Source organism: Danio rerio, chromosome 21 (genome assembly GCF_052040795.2).
Source record: "Danio rerio strain M-AB ecotype USA chromosome 21, GRCz13ab, whole genome shotgun sequence".
In the NCBI taxonomy this organism is placed as follows: domain Eukaryota; kingdom Metazoa; phylum Chordata; class Actinopteri; order Cypriniformes; family Danionidae; genus Danio; species Danio rerio.
This window is the reverse complement of record NC_141041.1, coordinates 35,555,137-35,574,193: the sequence shown is the minus strand read 5'-3', so window position 1 is coordinate 35,574,193 and position 19,057 is coordinate 35,555,137. Positions and strand designations below refer to the sequence as shown.

Below are 19,057 nucleotides of genomic sequence, written 5' to 3'. Positions count from 1 at the left end.
TTACTCTGAATAAACAAACAGGACATATTTAAAGTCTATTTAAGTCCACCTTTCGAAGTCTATACCATATTCTGCATTTTAACCAACATTAGACCTACAATACACATTGGCCTAGTATTATTAGTGTTGTTTTACCATATTTATGATAAAAAAAACAATAATAGCCTACTCATATTAACCTTTTTTTACATCTAAAGAATCATGAGAAAATCGTGATTTTAATTTTAAGCAAAATAATAAAATAAATTAAAAATTGTGATTCTCATTTTAGACAGATTCGTGCAGCCCTATATGTTTTCCATTAATGTATGGTTTGTTGTAAGATGAAAATATAAGGCAGATATGCGACTATTTGATTATTCAAATAAATCTACACATAAAAAAAAACTGCCTTTAAAGTTGTCCAAATTAAATTCTATGCAATGAATATTGCTTGTTAATAATAAAGCATTAATATATATTTACAGCAGAACATTTACTAAATATCTTCATGAAACATGATCTTTATCTAATTTTCTAACAATTTTGACATAAAAGTAACATCTATAATGTTAACCCATGCAATGCATATTTGCCTATTATCAAAAATTAAACATTAGACAAATTTTGGGCTCCAGAGTCACAAATATCTGCACAAGCACTATAATTCTCTGAACACATACCTATGACATACGAGAGCAGGACGGCCAGCAGCACAGCGGCTGCGATTGCAGACACAGCGGCGCATTTCCAGCTGCAGTATTTGGAGGGCTTCTTCAGCTTGAAGGAGCTCCTGGAGAAAGTGTTTCTGGGTAAGAGTCGAGGTGGCGGAGAGTAAACGGTACCACCAGTCAACGGATAACCTGGAGAAGAGCTGCTGAACAGAGGAGTGCTCCCAGACGGCGTCTTGAAGAGGAAGTGCCTTCAAGAAGAAATAAACAGAGAAAATGATCACTACTTTTTTTATCATGAACGCCAGCAGGAGGCAAACCTCTTCCTCATCATACAGTAACACTTGATTAAACGTTCTGAAATTTGTCAATATGCCCATGGCTTTACAGGGCTTTGATAAATCTCATAAAAATCTGCCTTAATGAGCTAAATGACCAAAAAAAGTCTGTTCAAGCTTGTTTAATGGCTAACTCTGGGGAGCAGGCTATTTGTTTCATTCACATTTTTCAGCTCATGTTGTTCATTTTGTTCTCGTGCTGTAGTGTTCTGCTAACAACCAGGAGTTCAATGTGTGCATAATGGCTTTAAATGAGGCTCATTTAACACAGCTCTGGTCATTTAAAAAAGTATTAGGCGTTAGACTACTACTTTGTGTACTAGTAGTGGAGACTGAATGCATCATAAAGACAAGTTTAATCGAGTGGTCAGTAGTGAGAATTGATTTTTGCTGTTGTTAAATCCCTGTGCTTGCTAAGACGGATGCTGAATAATACAGTTCGGAACTGCACTGAACCTTAATTTTTTTTAAAAAGGTTGTCAGGATCTAATACTATCTGAAAGATATGCATGCATTGATATGACATTACATATAGGCCAATACATTCAAATCTTGTAAACTAACATGAATACAAAACAAAAAAGCAAACAACCCAGAAGGTTTTCATCAAAACAACAACAAAAAAGTAAAAAAAAAAAAAATGAAGATATAAAATATGAAAATTTATTTAATCTCAATTGACTACCCTGATGTTAAAATGACATCAGATTGACAACTTAATATAGGTGTCCAAATCCAGAGTAAATTATAATTTACATATCTGGGTATACCAAGGTATAGTAGAATAGTAAGAGATCAGCATATGGACTTGGATATATTGTGAGCCTCAGGCACCACCGTTTCTTCATTCTCTTGTAAATTCCATGAGTGTAAAACCCCGGTAGAAAGCAGGTCAATCAGAAGACAAAACAAACTGTGATGAAACTCTGCATTTGCATGTATGCCTTCTTTAGGTCATTCATCCGTATATGACGAGCAGCTGACGTCATAAAAAGAAAATCGACTCATAACCAGCTCTGAGATCATAAAAAAAGCTCAAAAGAAAAATCATTAATATGCACGACTTAGGCTGTGTTTAATAAGCCAAATGTTTTCTAGTAGTACAACAGTGATAATTTCCTTTGCTTAGTTATTATAAGCGTATTTTAGACTTGCTATGAATTTTGGACTTTTATTTTGAAAATGTGCGTTATTGGGCAACGACAGCACAAGTCATGTTTCAAGCTCACCTGCAAAATGCAAGATTTACAGATTACACATTTATTCATCTCCACTCCGAAAAGGCATAAGGCAAGTTTATTAATCGTGTAGAAATTTGATGCTTATGTTTTAAAGGACACATGTATACTTAGTCTTGTCAAACACTGAGATCAATTATCAAATGTTCATGCAGAAGTTGATATTAATTCCTGGATGTGTTTTCTTTGACTATGGCTTCAAAATGCAATGCAATACATCTACATCACTCTCTTTTGTCAAGCTAAATGATAGTTTAGCCTTTATCCACAACAGATCTGATGAGCAAAAAAGGTTATTGTTACTCTGATTGGGTTTATAATTGTCTCTGTAAGAGCGGCACATCAGAACCGAGCTCATTAATATTTACGACACAAACCATATATGGTCAATGAAGAACTGATTTTATAGGTATTTTATGGAGCAATAAATGAGCTTATAAACCCGTTTCTGGAGATTTGTTAAACTTACTGGGAACAGTTTAACTTATTAAACCATTGCAGTACGTGGCACCTTTAAAACTTTTCTTATATTATAATACTTTTGTGTTGTTATTTTGATGATCGAATGGGCATCAATGTGTGAATGTCAAATGGATGACAAGGTTTTGACATCAAGTTGATTTGCATTGTTGACTTGTTTTTAAACATCATGAAACATCTAGATCAGAGATGTCCAAACTAGGGCATGGGGCCAGAGTTGGCCCATGGTAATCTTTGATTTGGCCCACCATCCCATCTAAGTAGAGAAGGAGAGTGATGGGGATGGTTTAGAGAGTGGCTGTTTCTCAATTGCAAGAATGCAGAGAACGGACTTGCCTTCTTATGGAGACCAGTCTTGCCAGGTGTCCTCGAAAGAACAAACTCTGAAGACCGCGAAGACAGAGAACGCGTCCTGTGAGAAATGAGATGCTGTGTTCTTCCTGATGGTCACACGACCTTCACGTGTTTTTAATAGAATATTATTTAAACATTAAAGCATTCATACAGGGATGTATTGTTTTTCCCCTTTTTAAAATATACATATTGCATAAAAACATTATAGAAAAATCTAAAATAGATTTTAATACGAATTTCAGCCAATAAACACCCTTAATGTGTTTATTCCTTTATTAAGATGTCCATATGTTTAAATGTTTATTTTTTAGGGAAACTCCTGAGGTAAATAAGTCATATTTCTGAACTTTAACAATAAATCTATATAAAATGCTGCGCTTCCCTCCTCCAGTCGCAATGACTTCTGGGACTTCGAGAGGGAGATCAGTTTGCATCATTGTGTCCTCGATATCAGGAACACACAAGAACTGTTCTTGCAGTCTTGAGTATTGAAACTGAGCTTTGGCAGCTGATGATGACATTACACGAGAACACAAGGACACAAGACTGCTGAAGAACGCATACTGAGAAACAGCACAAGTCCTTTAATATTGATTGCAACCTTTCGTTTGTTTTTTTATCGCTACAAGGTAACTGAATTTAAATGTTTCAATTAAATGGTGTTACCCCAGATTAATAAATGGATTGAAGAGAAAATGAATGAATGAAATAAATGGTGTAAAGTAATCAGATTTAGTTTAAATGTACACACTGTCAGACAATCCGCTTGTTAAGTGGTGACGTGTTTGTGACGTATGTAATACTGTTTCCGGGTCCAAGCCGCCATTCATTTGAGTGGAGAAATCATTTGTTTATGATCATGTTTTATTTCTATCACACATTAAAGTTAATTTTATATAAAATCATAGTGTACAAAACAATCTCTGGGCTTGCTGCATAACAAATACCAAAAATTTAACAATTTATAAAAAAATTAATCTCTTTCTGGCCATCGGATATTAGGCATGGACATATATACTGCGATCGTCATTTTCGAAAGCCTTAAATCGCTTTGTAAACGTTTATTATTACCATTTCACGAGTCTCCCCATTCAGTTGAATATAGCGCTTGGACCCGGAAGCCGCTTCGCGTGACGTCACACTTAACAAGCGGATAGAGGACAAATCAAGGTGTATCAAGGTGTATTTAGCATTGAACTCCAATTTTCAACTTAAATTTTAATTTAAATGGCAAAAGAAAATTATAATTTATTTTTGTTTTATAATTTATTATAATTTATTTTTAGTTATAATTTAACTTAATAGGATTTAAAGTATTGTTGTCCAATAAATTAGGAAATGACCCATAGCATTACCCTTTAATGTAATATAGTTTGGCATATTTACCTTTGGCCCATGACTCTCGATGATATTTTGTTTTTGGCCCTTTAAACCAAAAAGTCTGGGCACCCCTGATCTAGATCTTTCTATTCATAAAAACTGATTTTCTCTTTTTTTCCTGTAAAAAACACCAACACTGCTAACACTTATATATTACAACCTAATTCTGTTTTGGTTATTCCAGCATAATGATCATGATGAAGTTTCAGAAAACACCAGTTTTTGCACGCCAATGTTGCCAAATCTGGTGGAGTCAAAGGTGGGCTGGAAGGGGGAGAGTGTGTTTGTGTGTGTGTGGAGGCAGATGGGAAGGGGATGAAAGCAGACGACAGTTGACCAGGAAGCTTTGATGAGCACTAGCTTTGGCTCAGACTGAGCTCCTATGCTAAACCGGCCTCAGATCTTTGTCCATGTGTCTTGTTCGGGACAGGAGGTCCACTCGGACTCCACCAGGCCTCTCTGTTGCCCTCCTGCTAGGCATCCAACTGCTCCCTGCTGCCCACAGCCAGAACGACCCATGAACACTGGCCAGCAGCTCAGTCCTGTGAAACTCAGCTACAAATCTATCGCTATTCTGCAGATCTGAGCTGAACTTGTGTAACAGTCAAGAAGAACATCTGACAGTGTTTATTCACCTTCATGTCATTGTGCGCTGCTGTTCAAAGGCCTGGGGTTGGTTTAAGGATTTCTTTACTGTTTTTGAAAGTCTCCTAGTCTCAATAAGGATGCTTCTTTCTTTCTTTCTTTCTTTCTTTCTTTCTTTCTTTCTTTCTTTCTTTCTTTCTTTCTTTCTTTCTTTCTTTCACATGCACATTTCACATCTAGTCCGTTTGGACCTGATGAATAAATTGTATTTTAATTGTTGCTATGTATTTATCATGTTATAATTACTGCAGAACACCTTGTTTGAATAATTAAAATGTAAGAAATTATTTAAATGTTATCACATGGAATTTTAACAATGTATGATCTGTGAATTAGAAATTTATCTCCACTGTAATGAATGGAAATTAAATAAACTGCTGCTTAAAAAATGTCCAAGTTAATAAAATCTAAATATTTGTATGTAATATAACAATATCAACAACAACAACAAGTTTATTTTACTTTAATCAGAGAAAAAATAATTCATAATTAAATAAAAATGTATGTTTCATGCTGCATTGGTTTGTCATATATTCATTTTCTTTTCGGCTTAGTCCCTTGATTAATCAGGGGTTGTGCAGATGAAGTGAATGAATCTGACGGTCCCGATAGATTCCATGACAGATATAACCTTAGCATTTACTTTAGTCAATTTGTTTGTTAAGTCACTTTCACATCCTGCATATATAATTTTTTTTTGTCTGAAATCATAGTGGTTTTCATGTCAATATATAATAAGTCATAAAAACTAAAGTTTAACTACTTTATTTTACTTCAAAAGTGCTTTTCAGAGTTTGACAGGTCCTGGTCACTTTGTTCCTCAACTGTATTATAGAAAAGATCAGCGAGTTTTTTCTCAACTTCTCATTTTCTTTTCCACAGAAGTAATAAAGTCGTATGTATTTGGAAAATACATGAGGCTGAGAATACGAAGAGAGAATTTTCATTTGTCTTTAAATTGTTCTTTAAAATCTCAGTTTTTATTCGTTCAGTTGCTGCTGCTCATTTCAGTGCTGGAAAGAAGTAACAGGTTGTGAAATGGCACTGTCGGGTTCCTGCGCAGCTGAGGGTTGAATTCACAGCAGAATGAGTGCGCCAGTTTGAACTGTGTTTTTCATACAAGCTGGATGAGAGCAGTGAAGTGGCTAGAAAGAAAATCTGTCATTCCCTACTCTGCTGCTTTTACTTTGAGCATGTGGCCTCCCACTAAACAGCACAATCTCACTGTGCAGTCACGGTCATCTGTGGACAAGCTCCTGCTCAAGGTAACTCATTCAAGCTTTCACAATTCATCTGAAAGCAGACAACCTTTTTTCTACCTTAATAAGGGCTGTGAAATATAATGTGACTTTGTCTTTTCACAGCAGGGACTTGCTGTGTACAGTCTTGATCAAAATTAGACAGCAATATACCCTTATACAATATACTTTAATACATTTTAGCTACTAACATGCACCCTTTTGTAAACCTCTACAGCATTCGTTCCTTTTTTCTGAGTGTTGTGCCTTTATAAAGCCACTATAACTTTAGGACAGCAGATTGTCCAGATGAAGGCCAAATGCATCTTTTCAGTCAAAAAATAAGAAGCAGGTCATTCCAAATTTGTAATTTGATTTCTTGAATATTGGACCTTAATCCCAATAATCCAAAATGGCAGGTCATAATCAATAATTATAATCACATGCAAGACAGGACAGCACAGAAAATCTCAATAGTTAATCAGTTCAGATGAGGCCCCGTTTACACGAATCCGTTTTAGTTTGAAAATACAAAAGTTTTGCTACAATTACGCCATCTGTCCACACTCTGCCGGAGATTTCGAGCACAGAATCGGAGCGTTTTGGAAACGCTGAAGAGGCCGTTTTCATTCTAAAACGCTGCTGTTCCGTCTCAGTGTGGATAAGGGAAACTGGAGACATTTGAAAACGGAGGCGGGGCTGCAAACATTCCCCTCTCTGATTGGGGCTTTTGCTGAATATCAAGTAGCCTACACACAGTTTAGTCCCCCCCCCCCCCCCCCCAGTAAGTACAGACTTCGCACGTTTAATATGAAAAACAGACTCCCGAGGACATGTCAGGTAAATCTTCAAAGGAAACAATGTACTTATAACCTTATTCACTTCATCCTGGCTACGTTGTTCACTTTCTTAACAATAACATAAAAACATGATATAAGGAACTGTTTTTATTTTGATATTAACAACTTAACAGACAGCAGAAATGTTGAGGCTTTGTGCTGCATATATGAGCGTCATCTTCACTGTATGCATATTTATAACAAAACGGAGCCTATAACAAAACTGCCTCCTCTTCTCCTTTTTTAGTGAAAATATTGAAACATACCCTCTCTTTTGCTGAATATCCATTTTAATAATCAATAATGGCCATTATAGAAGTATAACATACAATACGTTTCTACATTATAGGAAATAAAGGCAAACAATCAGTCAATACAGAATGTACGTTACATTAATTATTAACTTATCTTTGCGCTTAGCCAAAACACGTTACCTGAGAACAAGTAATAGATTCAAAACACCAAAGTCTGGGAATATGTTGTAAGATATAGTCAACAAGATGAAATAAATATCATGTTTAGCAAATATAGTGAGATTAGATCCAGCGAGAGATGCTTGATGAACACTTCGACAAGCACAGCTCTCATCTGGATAGATAGGCTGCAGCGCATGCCAGAGTGTGTTTGTCGTCACGTGATGTGCGTTTTTAGTGTTTAGGTGTAGACGCACAGCTGTTCAGAAACACTGGGTGAAACGGTAGTGTGGACGCGGATCGTTTTCATTCTAAAATACCGTTTTAAAACTAAAACGCACTAGTGTAAATGACCTACTGTATATGTTGCTACGTACTTCTACACAGTCAGGTATTAATCTCTAACTCTTAGATGTATCTTTGGGTAATTGATGTTGTACTTTTCTGAATTTGCTTATTTTGTTTATTTATGTGAATTAGAATAGAAAATCTTTGCCTGACTAATAAATGTAAATTCGTTTTACCTCTAATATCTTATGAAATCTTTGTAACAAGTAGATGTTACCAGGCTGATGTTTCCGCAGCCTACAACCAGGATTGCTCTTACACTCAGGCATAATGGATGGAGCATAAGCACAGCATTAGAGACCTGTTGATTTCTGACAATTGCTGACTTAGTATGATATAATCTACTGGCTAAATCAAACTTTCTTTATGTATGAGCAAGCATGAGGCGGCCTAATATTACTTAAAGGAAATTAGTTAACAGTTATATCCTCTATCTAAGAACCAGAAGTGGCAAGGTTGGGTCCATGAGCAGATGTAAATGGCCAGCATACTGAATCTAAGTGACTTTAAAACCATTAACTGAAATTACGGATTTATTAGGTTAATCGATCTAAATTAGATCAAATCACAAGCTATAAGGTAATCAGCTTAAATTAGCTAAATCTAAATTTAAATTATTATAAATTGGTCCTAAAAGTCCTAAAAAAAAGGTGGTGTACTATGACAAATTTTAAATGAAAGTAAGCAAAGAAACTTGCTTCCTTGATTCATTATATATATATATATATATATATATATATATATATATATATATATATATATATAATTTTTATTTATTTATTTATTTTACATCAGTTACCTGTAACTATTATCTTCCACAAAAGGAAAAACAAATACTATGTCAAGGTAAGTCAATGGTTACAGGTTTCCAGCTTTTTTTTTAAATATCTTCTTTTGTGTTCAACAGAAGGAAAAAAAATCAGGAAAACAAATCGGTTTGGAACAAATAAACGTTGAGTAAATGAACGTTGAGTAAATGATGACAATTTTCTGATGACATTTTTTGTGAAAACTATCCATTTGAAATGAAAAAAATGAACAAATTTGTTCACTTTTAAGGGAGAAGCTAATAGTCTAATCCTGTCCTATTACTGCCCCCCCCCCCCCCCCCAACAGACCCCGAGTTTGGCCGTATTTATACAGTATGAAGCTTATTTAATCATTTTAATACTGAAAAAAAAGAGTCAATCAAGATATTTACAACAATTTAGTTAACTTTTGTGTGATAGGGCACATCTTAGGTTGTGAGTAAAAAAAAACATTTGGTAAAAAAAAAAAAAAAAACACTGATGGACCCTTAAAATAATATTTATAGTTTGTATGGAGATGACATTATTAATCATTTTAAACATAAAGAGACAATATCCACATTAGATATACTATGGCCATTTCTCAAAGTTATACATTTCTCAATGACAAATACTTTTTTGTCCTCATGTTCCTATCCAACATCATCAGCTGCCAAAATTCAATTCCAATACTGAAGAATGCAAGAACAAAGTATGCACCAAAAGCAGACTTGAGCGCAGTACTCGCTTGAAGGCCCAGAAGACTTTGTGGCTAAAAAGAGGGAAGCGCAGCACTTTTCTATTCAATATTTTTTAACAGTTCAGAGGTATAGCTTGTTTATCTCAGGAGTTTCCCTGCACTGTAAGCCTTTGAAAACGATACTGTGAAAGTAAACACTGACATAAAAACTTTAATAAAGGCAATGTAACCTGGCGAGACCAGTCTCTATAGGAAAGAGAGTTTGTTCTCTGAATTCGTATAATTTAGAGACAGCCAGTGTTTAGGAAACTAGAGTATTTACTATGTTCTTCTCCCAGTAAACAGCCACTAACCTACATGTATTTTGGGAGAAGTTGATGAATTAACGTGTTGTAAATCCAGCAGCTCTGTTCTTTCCAGATTAACATGATGACATTCATTATTACACAATTTAATTAGTATGTTTGTCAATATTTAAAAGCTATAAATATAAATGTTATTACCTGTATACTGAAATCATCTGGGCTTTGATGTGTCACGTGATAAACTAGATATGCTAATAAGATATGCTGAGAAGTATTTAAAGTGTGTAAAAGGGTTAATTTATTTGGGTCTGGTGGGAAACATTGTTCATCATCAAACTGGTGAACAACTGAACGCAAAATGTCCGTGTAGAAGTCAGTGAAAGGTGGCAGAGTTGATGTTTCGTTGCAGTATTAATTTGGTCTCTTATAAAGTGACATGTGATTGCAAATGTTTATTTGATGCTTCTTTTGACAACATGCAGTTCAATCCCTGTATTCATCACCCACCAATTTTCTAGCAGGACAATGTCCTAATGCCCATGTGGCTACAGATGTGATGAAATCCTTCAAAACAACGACCTCTACACTAACTGATTTATGACTGCTGTAAACCTCAGAAATGATGGTCGTAATCTTTCTTTGTCCTACAATCATTGCTGTTCTCTAATTTTGATGTCTTAATGTTTTACACAATAAAGTTTTTTTGTTTGCCTTGGCATGATCTCCACATTAGATGGTTATTTCCAAAAAAAATAAAAAGTGTTAATAAAATATTCACTAATACTGATGCCAAATAAACAAATAAATAAGTAAATACACAAATAAAATCCCCCACAGTCCAAAGGCATGCAGTACATGTGACTTGGGTAGGCTAACATTGTCTGTAGTGTATGAGTGTGAATGAGTGTATGGATGTTTTTCAGAGATGGGTTGCAGCTGCAAGGGCATCTACTGCGTAAAACGTATGCTGATTAAGTTGGCGGTTAATTTCGCTGTGGCGACCCCAGATTAATAAAGGTACTAAGCCGATAAGAAAATGAATGAATGAATGAATAAATAAATTGTATTTAATTTAGTACATTTATTTATGTATTTACTTAACACATAAAAATAGTTTCATACATGTAGCCTTGTTAATAGTGTCCTATATGAACATGTTTTGCATTTATTTTCTCTAGGTGTATACATACCACAAAGGTGACATCTAACAAAACAAGTATTTACAGTAAACCTCACTACAGACTTAAACATCCAGCCTGATCTCACGAGGAAAGAATTTAAAATTTTGTCAGTTTAGTGGCTTATCTGTACGAATTCGCACAAGTTGAGTCGTACGAAAAAGTATTGCACCCAGCCCCACCGCTAAACCCAGCTGTCATTGGGTGATGAGCAAATCGTACTAAATTGTACAAATTAGATTCTACAAATTCATACAAATTAAATCAAAAAGTTATGAATTGCAGTGAGATTGAGACATCTGACAGAAATAGTTAAACAGGTTGCTAATAAGATCCAGATGAGCTGAGATTTTGAGAGATTTTTTAAGATTTCAGTTGAGTTTCTAAGGCCATGTCTACACGTGCGCAGTTACGTTTGTAAACAAAAACATTTTTTTGAAACCATCACCCTGACAAGAGTTTGGAAAAAAAATGTGTTTCAGTGACCTCATGCTGCATTTTCGTGTTTGGTGGGAACACCTGTTTGTGTGGGAAGCAGGGCCAAGGGTTGTGACTGAATTCAGTTGTAGTTTAGTGTTTTTATTACATGGTTTTACCCTTAAACAGCAGGAGTTCAATATTCTCTGTTCAACCAGCTCTTGCTCCAGTGTTATTTTAACTCTCATTGTGGGAGGGGAACCAGTGGGAGAAGTTAATTTAACTCTCGGGTCTATTTTAGAGTAAGATATCAGTTAAATGCTTTAGTTATTTTTAGATGGGGTATTATGGAAGCAAAAAACATTAAACAAGTACAGCTACCTCGATTTATTCAATGATTAACATATTATTCCCCTAAGCATGAGTGTACTTACACGGTATTTGCCCACCGTTTGACAACGTTTGACAAAGTATACAAAAGACTAAAGATCTCTTGAAAGATTTGTTTTGTTTGGATGGAGCTAGAGACCTTCATGATTATGATATATATATATATATATATATATATATATATATATATATATTAGGGATGTGCGGAGCAGCCGGTATTTGTATTTGTATTTGTTGAGGGGGGAAAAGTATTTGTATTTGTATTTGTATTCGAGTAAAATTCAAAATGGCGCAAAAATATACATTTTTTCTATTACACTTCTAATTTACGTTATAGTGAAAGTATTGTTTAATTATACCCATTATATAAATTATAGACATGCAATATTGGTTGTTGTTTTTGAACATGTGACAAGAAATGTCATTGAAAAGATAATAACATAGAAGCCATTATCTCATCCATGGTTAAACCAACAACTAATAAAATACCATTGTGAATATTATGAACCCCACCACCACCGTTCTTGTTGAAGGACACTGAATAGACAGAATAAAAACAAATAATACTTCAAAAAACTGTTCTTCTTCTGAAATAACTTTTTTTCCAATGGACAGAATTCCAAAAACTAATATTGACTAAATAAATCTAAATAAACCCTGCCTGGGGGATCTGGCAGAACAAAAGTATTCTATATAATACTAAAAGATACAGCCCTGCTATTGTCATCTGCCTGCCACAAAACAGACACAAAGTTTTTTTTTTTTTTTTACTTTTTTATGTTTGAAACTGACTTGCTGGGGCAGAATGTGGCTGTGTTGATGGTTTGGTGCTTTTGGAGGATTTAGCAGAGCATAGCTGTGCTGATTGAGGGGATTGATGCTTGTGGGGGGTTCACAGACAGTAAGAGAGAAGAGGATGCTTTTAGTGCATGTGATAATACATTACATAGAAGGTTGCGCGGTGGCACAGTGAGTAGCACTGTCGCCTCACAGCAAGAAGGTTGCTGGTTTGAGCCTCGACTGGGTTCTCCCCATGTTGGCGTGGGTTTCCTCCGGGTGCTCCAGTTTCCCCCAGAGTCCAAACACATGCAATACAGGTGAATTGGGTAAGCTAAATTGTCCCTATTATATGTGTGTGAAAGAGAGTGTATGGATGTTTCCCACTGCTGGGTAGCAGCTGGAAGGGCAGCCACTGCGTAAAACATATGCTGGATAAATTGGTGGTTCATTCCACCGTGGCAACCCCAGATTGATAAAGGGACTAAGCCGAAAAGAAAATGAATGATTATGAATAGAAGATGCTGACAGATGTTTAATATCTCTGCCTCTGCTGATTTCACTTTTGCACACATTATACAGTATCACTTTGTTTTATCTGCAGCACCACTGACTGTAAATTGCTTCCACAAAGAACATGAAGTTTTATTTTTTTTACTGGTGGAGGACCAAGAAATGGCTCAGCAGCACTCTCACTCTTTTTCATGGTGCCCAAATGTATTTGAGGAGTTTCAAGTTAATAAAAAGTGACGGGAAGCTGTGCTAAGGTTAACTAGCCTATAGCATATATCTTGCTGTCTGCAAAAGACAGTAATTTAGACGTACCATATAACTCCCATAAGTGCATACTATTCGACACAACTGCACAAGCATCGTTTTAACCTTTATAAACGAACGTTAACGTTACTCTGTCAACAGTCTATTGTCTAAATTACCGCGCTAACAGAGCTAAAGTTGCGTAAACAGAGCACCCGATTGCAAACTGCAGAAATGCAGCGTAATGGAAAATCCCGAACAAACTCCGCTACAAGTTTATAAACTGCATCTGGAACCCAATTAAGGTACAAAAATCTATTTAACAAAAATACTGATGCAGAGAAGTGTTTTTTTTTTTCGCTCAGCCGAGCCTTCTCTGTCTGCTGTTGTGGAGAAGCTTGTGCCAGAGACCTTTTACCTCCGCCCCGCCCTCCGACTGAGCGCGTGCGTCTCTCTCTCTCTCTCTCTCTCTCTCACTCACGCACTGTGGTCTCAGGAGGAAACGCAGCTTTTTGATATAATGCTTTTCTTGCTCCCGAATACAAATAATTTTTCAAGTATTTGTTCGAAATAAGTATTCGTAAAAACACGCTATTCGTGTCTTTCCGAATACCGTATTCGGGTTCGGCTCCACCCTTAATATATATATATATATATACATATATATAAATAAATATATATATATATATGCGAACAAAAAATAATTTCAAGTAACCTGAAAATTGTCTTTATTTGCGAGGTTTTGCCTCCATTTTGCATCCTTAAATTAGGGGTAGGAAGATGAAGGCCTCATGTGACAAAAAAGAAATCAATTCCTTTTTTCTTCCTTGAAATCTCTCACTTGGTTATTTGCTTGCATGCCATTGAGAAATGAAACATGGATAACATGTGGAAAATTCCTTATAAAATGAAAATGGCAACTATGAACTGTGAACTATGAGCTATAGTTAACGGTGGGCTTAAAAAAGTTATATTAAGTTATAAGTTTTATTTAATTTGAAAAAAAAAATAAATAAAAAAAATAAATAAATAAATAAATAATTTACTTTTTAATGGCATATAATACACCAGAATGCTTTGAAGCTGAAACATATTTCATCATATGGTTTGACAGACGTTTTAGACAAATCAACTTAAGAGAAGCGTTAAAGCCAGACATTAGGGCCATGTGAAGAATCGACCCTCTGGCCCAAATTACATTACACTGCCATGGAAGGAGGGAAAAGGAGATGTGTGAAAGGGAGATGGAGATGGATAAATGGAGAAAGAAAGAAAAGGAGGGAGAACTAAAAGTGTTTGAGTAGCACCATATTCATGCTGTGACCTGCAGTCATTAACCCTGAGCTCCATCTATGAGGAAATGGAAACAAAACGGAGGTTCAGTTCAGAGCTCGTGATTAATGAGCACACATACAGAGACAGACAGGACAGACCCTGTGGTTATCAGATATGTGACTCAAAGCCACATCATTTATGATGGACACTAATTGCAAAATGGCATGCAGAAGGTACTTTAATAGATACTGCCTATTTTTCTTTTTCGAGTGAAACTATGCATGTTATACCCGCATGTTTTTTTTTCTTCAGAAAAAGGCAGTACTTTTCCGCCTTTTGATGGTGTTATAAATATTATATAAGGTATATTTATTGTATATTATTTTAGATTCCAACTCTGTATTAACTAGATAAAACCATAAAAATCCAGCTCATGTCAAGAGACAAACTGTGACTTATTTGTCTCTATTTTTGCACAAGTATATTTGCAGGAATAGCCTATAATACATTGGATGAGCAAAACATATCTACAGTATATTTATGCCAAAAATCCTTATATTAAAAAAAGATCATGCTCCATGAATCCATTTTGAAAATGTCCTACTATAATTATGGGTGCTTTCACACCTGCCTTATTTAGTTTGATTGAATCGCACTAGAGTTCATTTTCCCTCTTGGTGCGCTTCGTTTGGGCAGTTGTGAATGCAGCAATTGTACTCGAGTGCGCACCAAAAGCGGACCAAATAAGCTTACTGAGACCTGTTGAAGAGGTGGTCTCGGTACGCTTTCAAACCAACCCTGGAGCGGTTCGTTTGTGGTGAGAATATGATCCGTACTAAAAGTACTGCGCCTTTTGGACTAATTCAGCTACCATAGGCCAATGCACTGTGCATTATGGGATATGGAGGAAAAATATTTGTTGACAGCGCTTTACCAACAAGGAGAGAGAGAAGGGAAAACATTACCTGATAGATCGTTGGTAATATTTACGCAAGAAGACCATGTCGCAGTTTAGCTAAATTAATTCACGCCTCCTGCTGAAGTGACGAGCGATGCATTAAAACCCTGTTTTCCAGCCGTGGCAGCGCTTCATTCTTGAAATGTATAGTTTGTCTAAAGCAGTGATACAATCAGTCAACGCAGTCGTCCCCTCATAGTAAAAAACGACATTTTGTGTCTGCCGGTTTTGTTTACTTTCGGGAGTTCATTGGCATTCTCCCGCACGTGAATTCTGATCAATCAATAAGCAGTTTAGGAAATATGTTCAACAACATCTGGCCAATAAGAGATGTGGATTTTGTCAGATGAGAGCATTTTGGTTCGTTTCAACTGGTTCGGACCAAAGCCAGTAGTGTGGAGTGAAAAAGACCCAAAGATGGCAGAAAACGCAACAATGTATCATTTATTGCCCTTCGTCAATCAAATGAAGCGAACTACAGATGTGAAAGCTCCCTATATCAAACATACATTTTTGATTAATGATATGCATAACAAAGAACTTAATTTGGACAACTTTTAAGACAAGGTTTTTGAATGATTTATACATTTTTTTATTTTTTTTTTGGTCCAGGGTCACACGTGTTAATAATTTTACAGTTAAACCTATATTTCTACAATGGTTTGGTCATATTTTCTTAATAATTAATGGCTGAGAGTTGAGATATTTGTTTACCTTGCAATTTTGAGCCACACTTTATTATGATGGTCCGTTTGTTGAATTTAAGTTACCTTGCATCTACTTGCCAATTAATTCTCATTAGATTATAAGTACACTGATAGGTTGGGGTTAGGGTTAGTGTAAGTTGACATGTACTTGCAAAGTTTCTTATAGTTAATTAAACTTCTGTTTAAGGAGCATATCAACAGATATTACGTATCTGCATAATTAGACATTGTTTTTTTTTTAATTGTGTAAAAAAAAAAAAAACATTGTGATTTACTTATTATTGTGATTGTAATATAATATATACTCACCGGCCACTTTATTAGGTACACCTGTTCAACCGCTCATTAATGCAAATCAGCAATCACATGGCAGCAACTCAATGCATTTAGACATGTAGACAGGGTCAAGACGATCTCCAGAAGACCACAGTGGGTGCCACTCCTATCAGCTAAGAACAAGAAACTGAGGCTACAATTCACACAGGCTCACCAAAATTGTACAATAAAACATTGGAAAAATGTTGCCTGTCTGATGAGTCTCAATTTCTGCTGCAAAATTTGGATGGTAAGGTCAGAATTTGCCATCAACAACATAAAAGCGTGGAACCATCCTCCATTGTATCAATGTTTCAGGCTAGTGGTGATGGTGTAATGGTGTGGGGGTATTTTCTGGGCACACTTTGTGTCCATTAGTACCAATTGAGCATCATGTCAACACCACAGCCTACCTAAGTATTGTTGCAAAAGGGGGTCCAACCCACTACTAGTAAGGTGTACCTAATAAAGTGTCCAGTGAATGTATTATAGTATGCTAAATTAAGAAAGAAAGAAAGAAAGAAAGAAAGAAAGAAAGAAAGAAAGAAAGAAAGAAAGAAAGAAAGAAAGAAAGAAAGAAAGAAAGAAAGAAAGAAAAAAAGAAAGAAAGAAAACACAGTAAGTTTTAGGTGAAGACACAAAATGATATCAACATGCAATCAATATTACTGCTTAATGCTTTTCATTGCTCACCAAATAATCAAATCATTTCCTCATAAGTTCGTGTTTATCACAGTTAGTCAAAATATGAAGTTAATCTCAGTGAATTTAAATGCTGAAAGGTCCCTGTTGTGTGTGGTACGATGCTTTTTAATCACTTTTGAAAAATTTCCCAACGTTACATTTTTGCACATTTTCATTTGTTAAAAAAAGCTGTTAACTTGTATCAGCGAATCAGCGGCAGCGGGCCAATCAGAGACTGCTCACCCAACTGAGACGTCTCACCAGCAAACCAAACAGAGCACGACCAAGAAACACGGCACAAAAACAAGGCAAAGCCGCAAAAAATCTCACTTTCACAGTAAACACCTTTTCTCTCCTCCTGCGGGAGAGGCGGAAAGGTCCAGAGCAATTAACAAGCAAACATGAGATTTAACAGAGAACGCAAACAAACACAAACATCTCTCAAGGTGAATTAGTATTCCACACAAATGCATGAACAGTCCGAACTGTCCTAAACATTCCGCTTTAATTGGGATTTCCAATTCAAAAATCTAGTGTCTTTTACAGGGCCAAGGTGCTGTTTGCATCTAATGACCAAAATGCATCGTCTCCTCGTAGTCTGCTGTTTATTTCTGCAAACTCAAAATATGATAAATGTCTTCAGGAAGCCCAGCCAACCAAAATGGTTTTATATTGAGGTCTATTGAAAGAGCCCACCGGAGACTTTCTTTCTCTCGTTCTCTCTTACAGCAACATCGATCTAGCGCTGTCCCTGATATAAGATGCAGCAGCAGCATTCAGAAAGCTCAAGCTGAGGCTGTTACATTCTGTCCACTTTATTCTCATCCGTCTCCAGCTAGTGAAGTGTCTCGATAAGAGCTATTCCCATCCACTTAAGAAAATAATGTCGCACAACACGTCTCTATTTTGCACCATCTGGGAATTGAAGCGTCCACACTTTAGCCATTGAGAGCCAAGAAAAAAAAAATCATCTTGAATACACAAAAACATCACATATTGGAAGCTGCTCAGCTCAGATGAAATAAAGCAAAACTATTATAAAAGATACAAAGAATTAACACACACACAGCAGGAGTGTTACATTCATATAAGATGTAAATGCTCTGCAAACTCCACTGAGTTCATGGACTGGCTAGTTATTAAATAGATGGAAATATGTCATGGATAAAGGAATTATAAAATGATTAAAAAAAAAAAAGTGGACAAAGCCACTGTCACTGTAACATCAGGAGTCGGGTGACAACAGAGGTGAAGGTCCAAACGCAGTTTACACAGTGTCATGCAGGCAGTGGTCAAAACAGGAGCAAACAGTATCATGAGGATACTGTCCTCATAGTGACAAGCTCTGTTATTCACAGACAATGTTGTTCTGATGGTTTCATAGAGTATGGACCATCAGCATGCACTGGGGCGGTTTGCTGTCGAATGTGACACAGCTGGAATTACAATCAGCACCTCCAAGTCCACGGCTATGGTGCTCCACTGGAAAAAGGTGGTTTTCCATCTCCAGGTTGGAGGAAAGTCCTTACACTGAGTGGAGGATTTCAGCACCTTGGGGTTTTGGACACTCTGGAGGATCTATGTCTCTTGGCTGGTCTGGGAATGCCTTGGGATCCCCCTGGAGAAGCTGGAGGAAGTGTCTGGGGAGAGGGAAGTCTGGGGTTCTCTCCTAAGACTGCCATCCCTGCCATCCAGTCCCAGAAAAGCAAATGGTAATGAATGAATGAATGAATGAATGAATGAATGGTCACAGGCAAAGAGGTCGGTGCAAGTGACAAAGAGTATAAACAAGAAACTAGACAAGGCTAGACAACAGAATATTAGATATGTTACAGCAAACAATTAACAACAAGACTTAGCCATGTGTGTGTGTGAGGTGAGTGA

At 36.2% G+C, this 19,057-nt stretch overlaps 1 protein-coding gene across 10 annotated transcripts in view; it reads right to left on the bottom strand.

Moving 5' to 3' along the window:
* Positions 1-19,057, bottom strand: part of tenm2b (teneurin transmembrane protein 2b) — a 599,580-nt gene that overhangs the window by 126,874 nt on the left and 453,649 nt on the right. For all 10 annotated transcript variants that reach the window (XM_087301398.1, XM_087301400.1, XM_087301402.1 and 7 more), the window contains one exon: positions 663-901. In XM_087301398.1, coding sequence (XP_087157524.1) covers positions 663-901 — 239 coding nt within the window. The remainder of the gene's footprint in view (positions 1-662; positions 902-19,057) is intronic.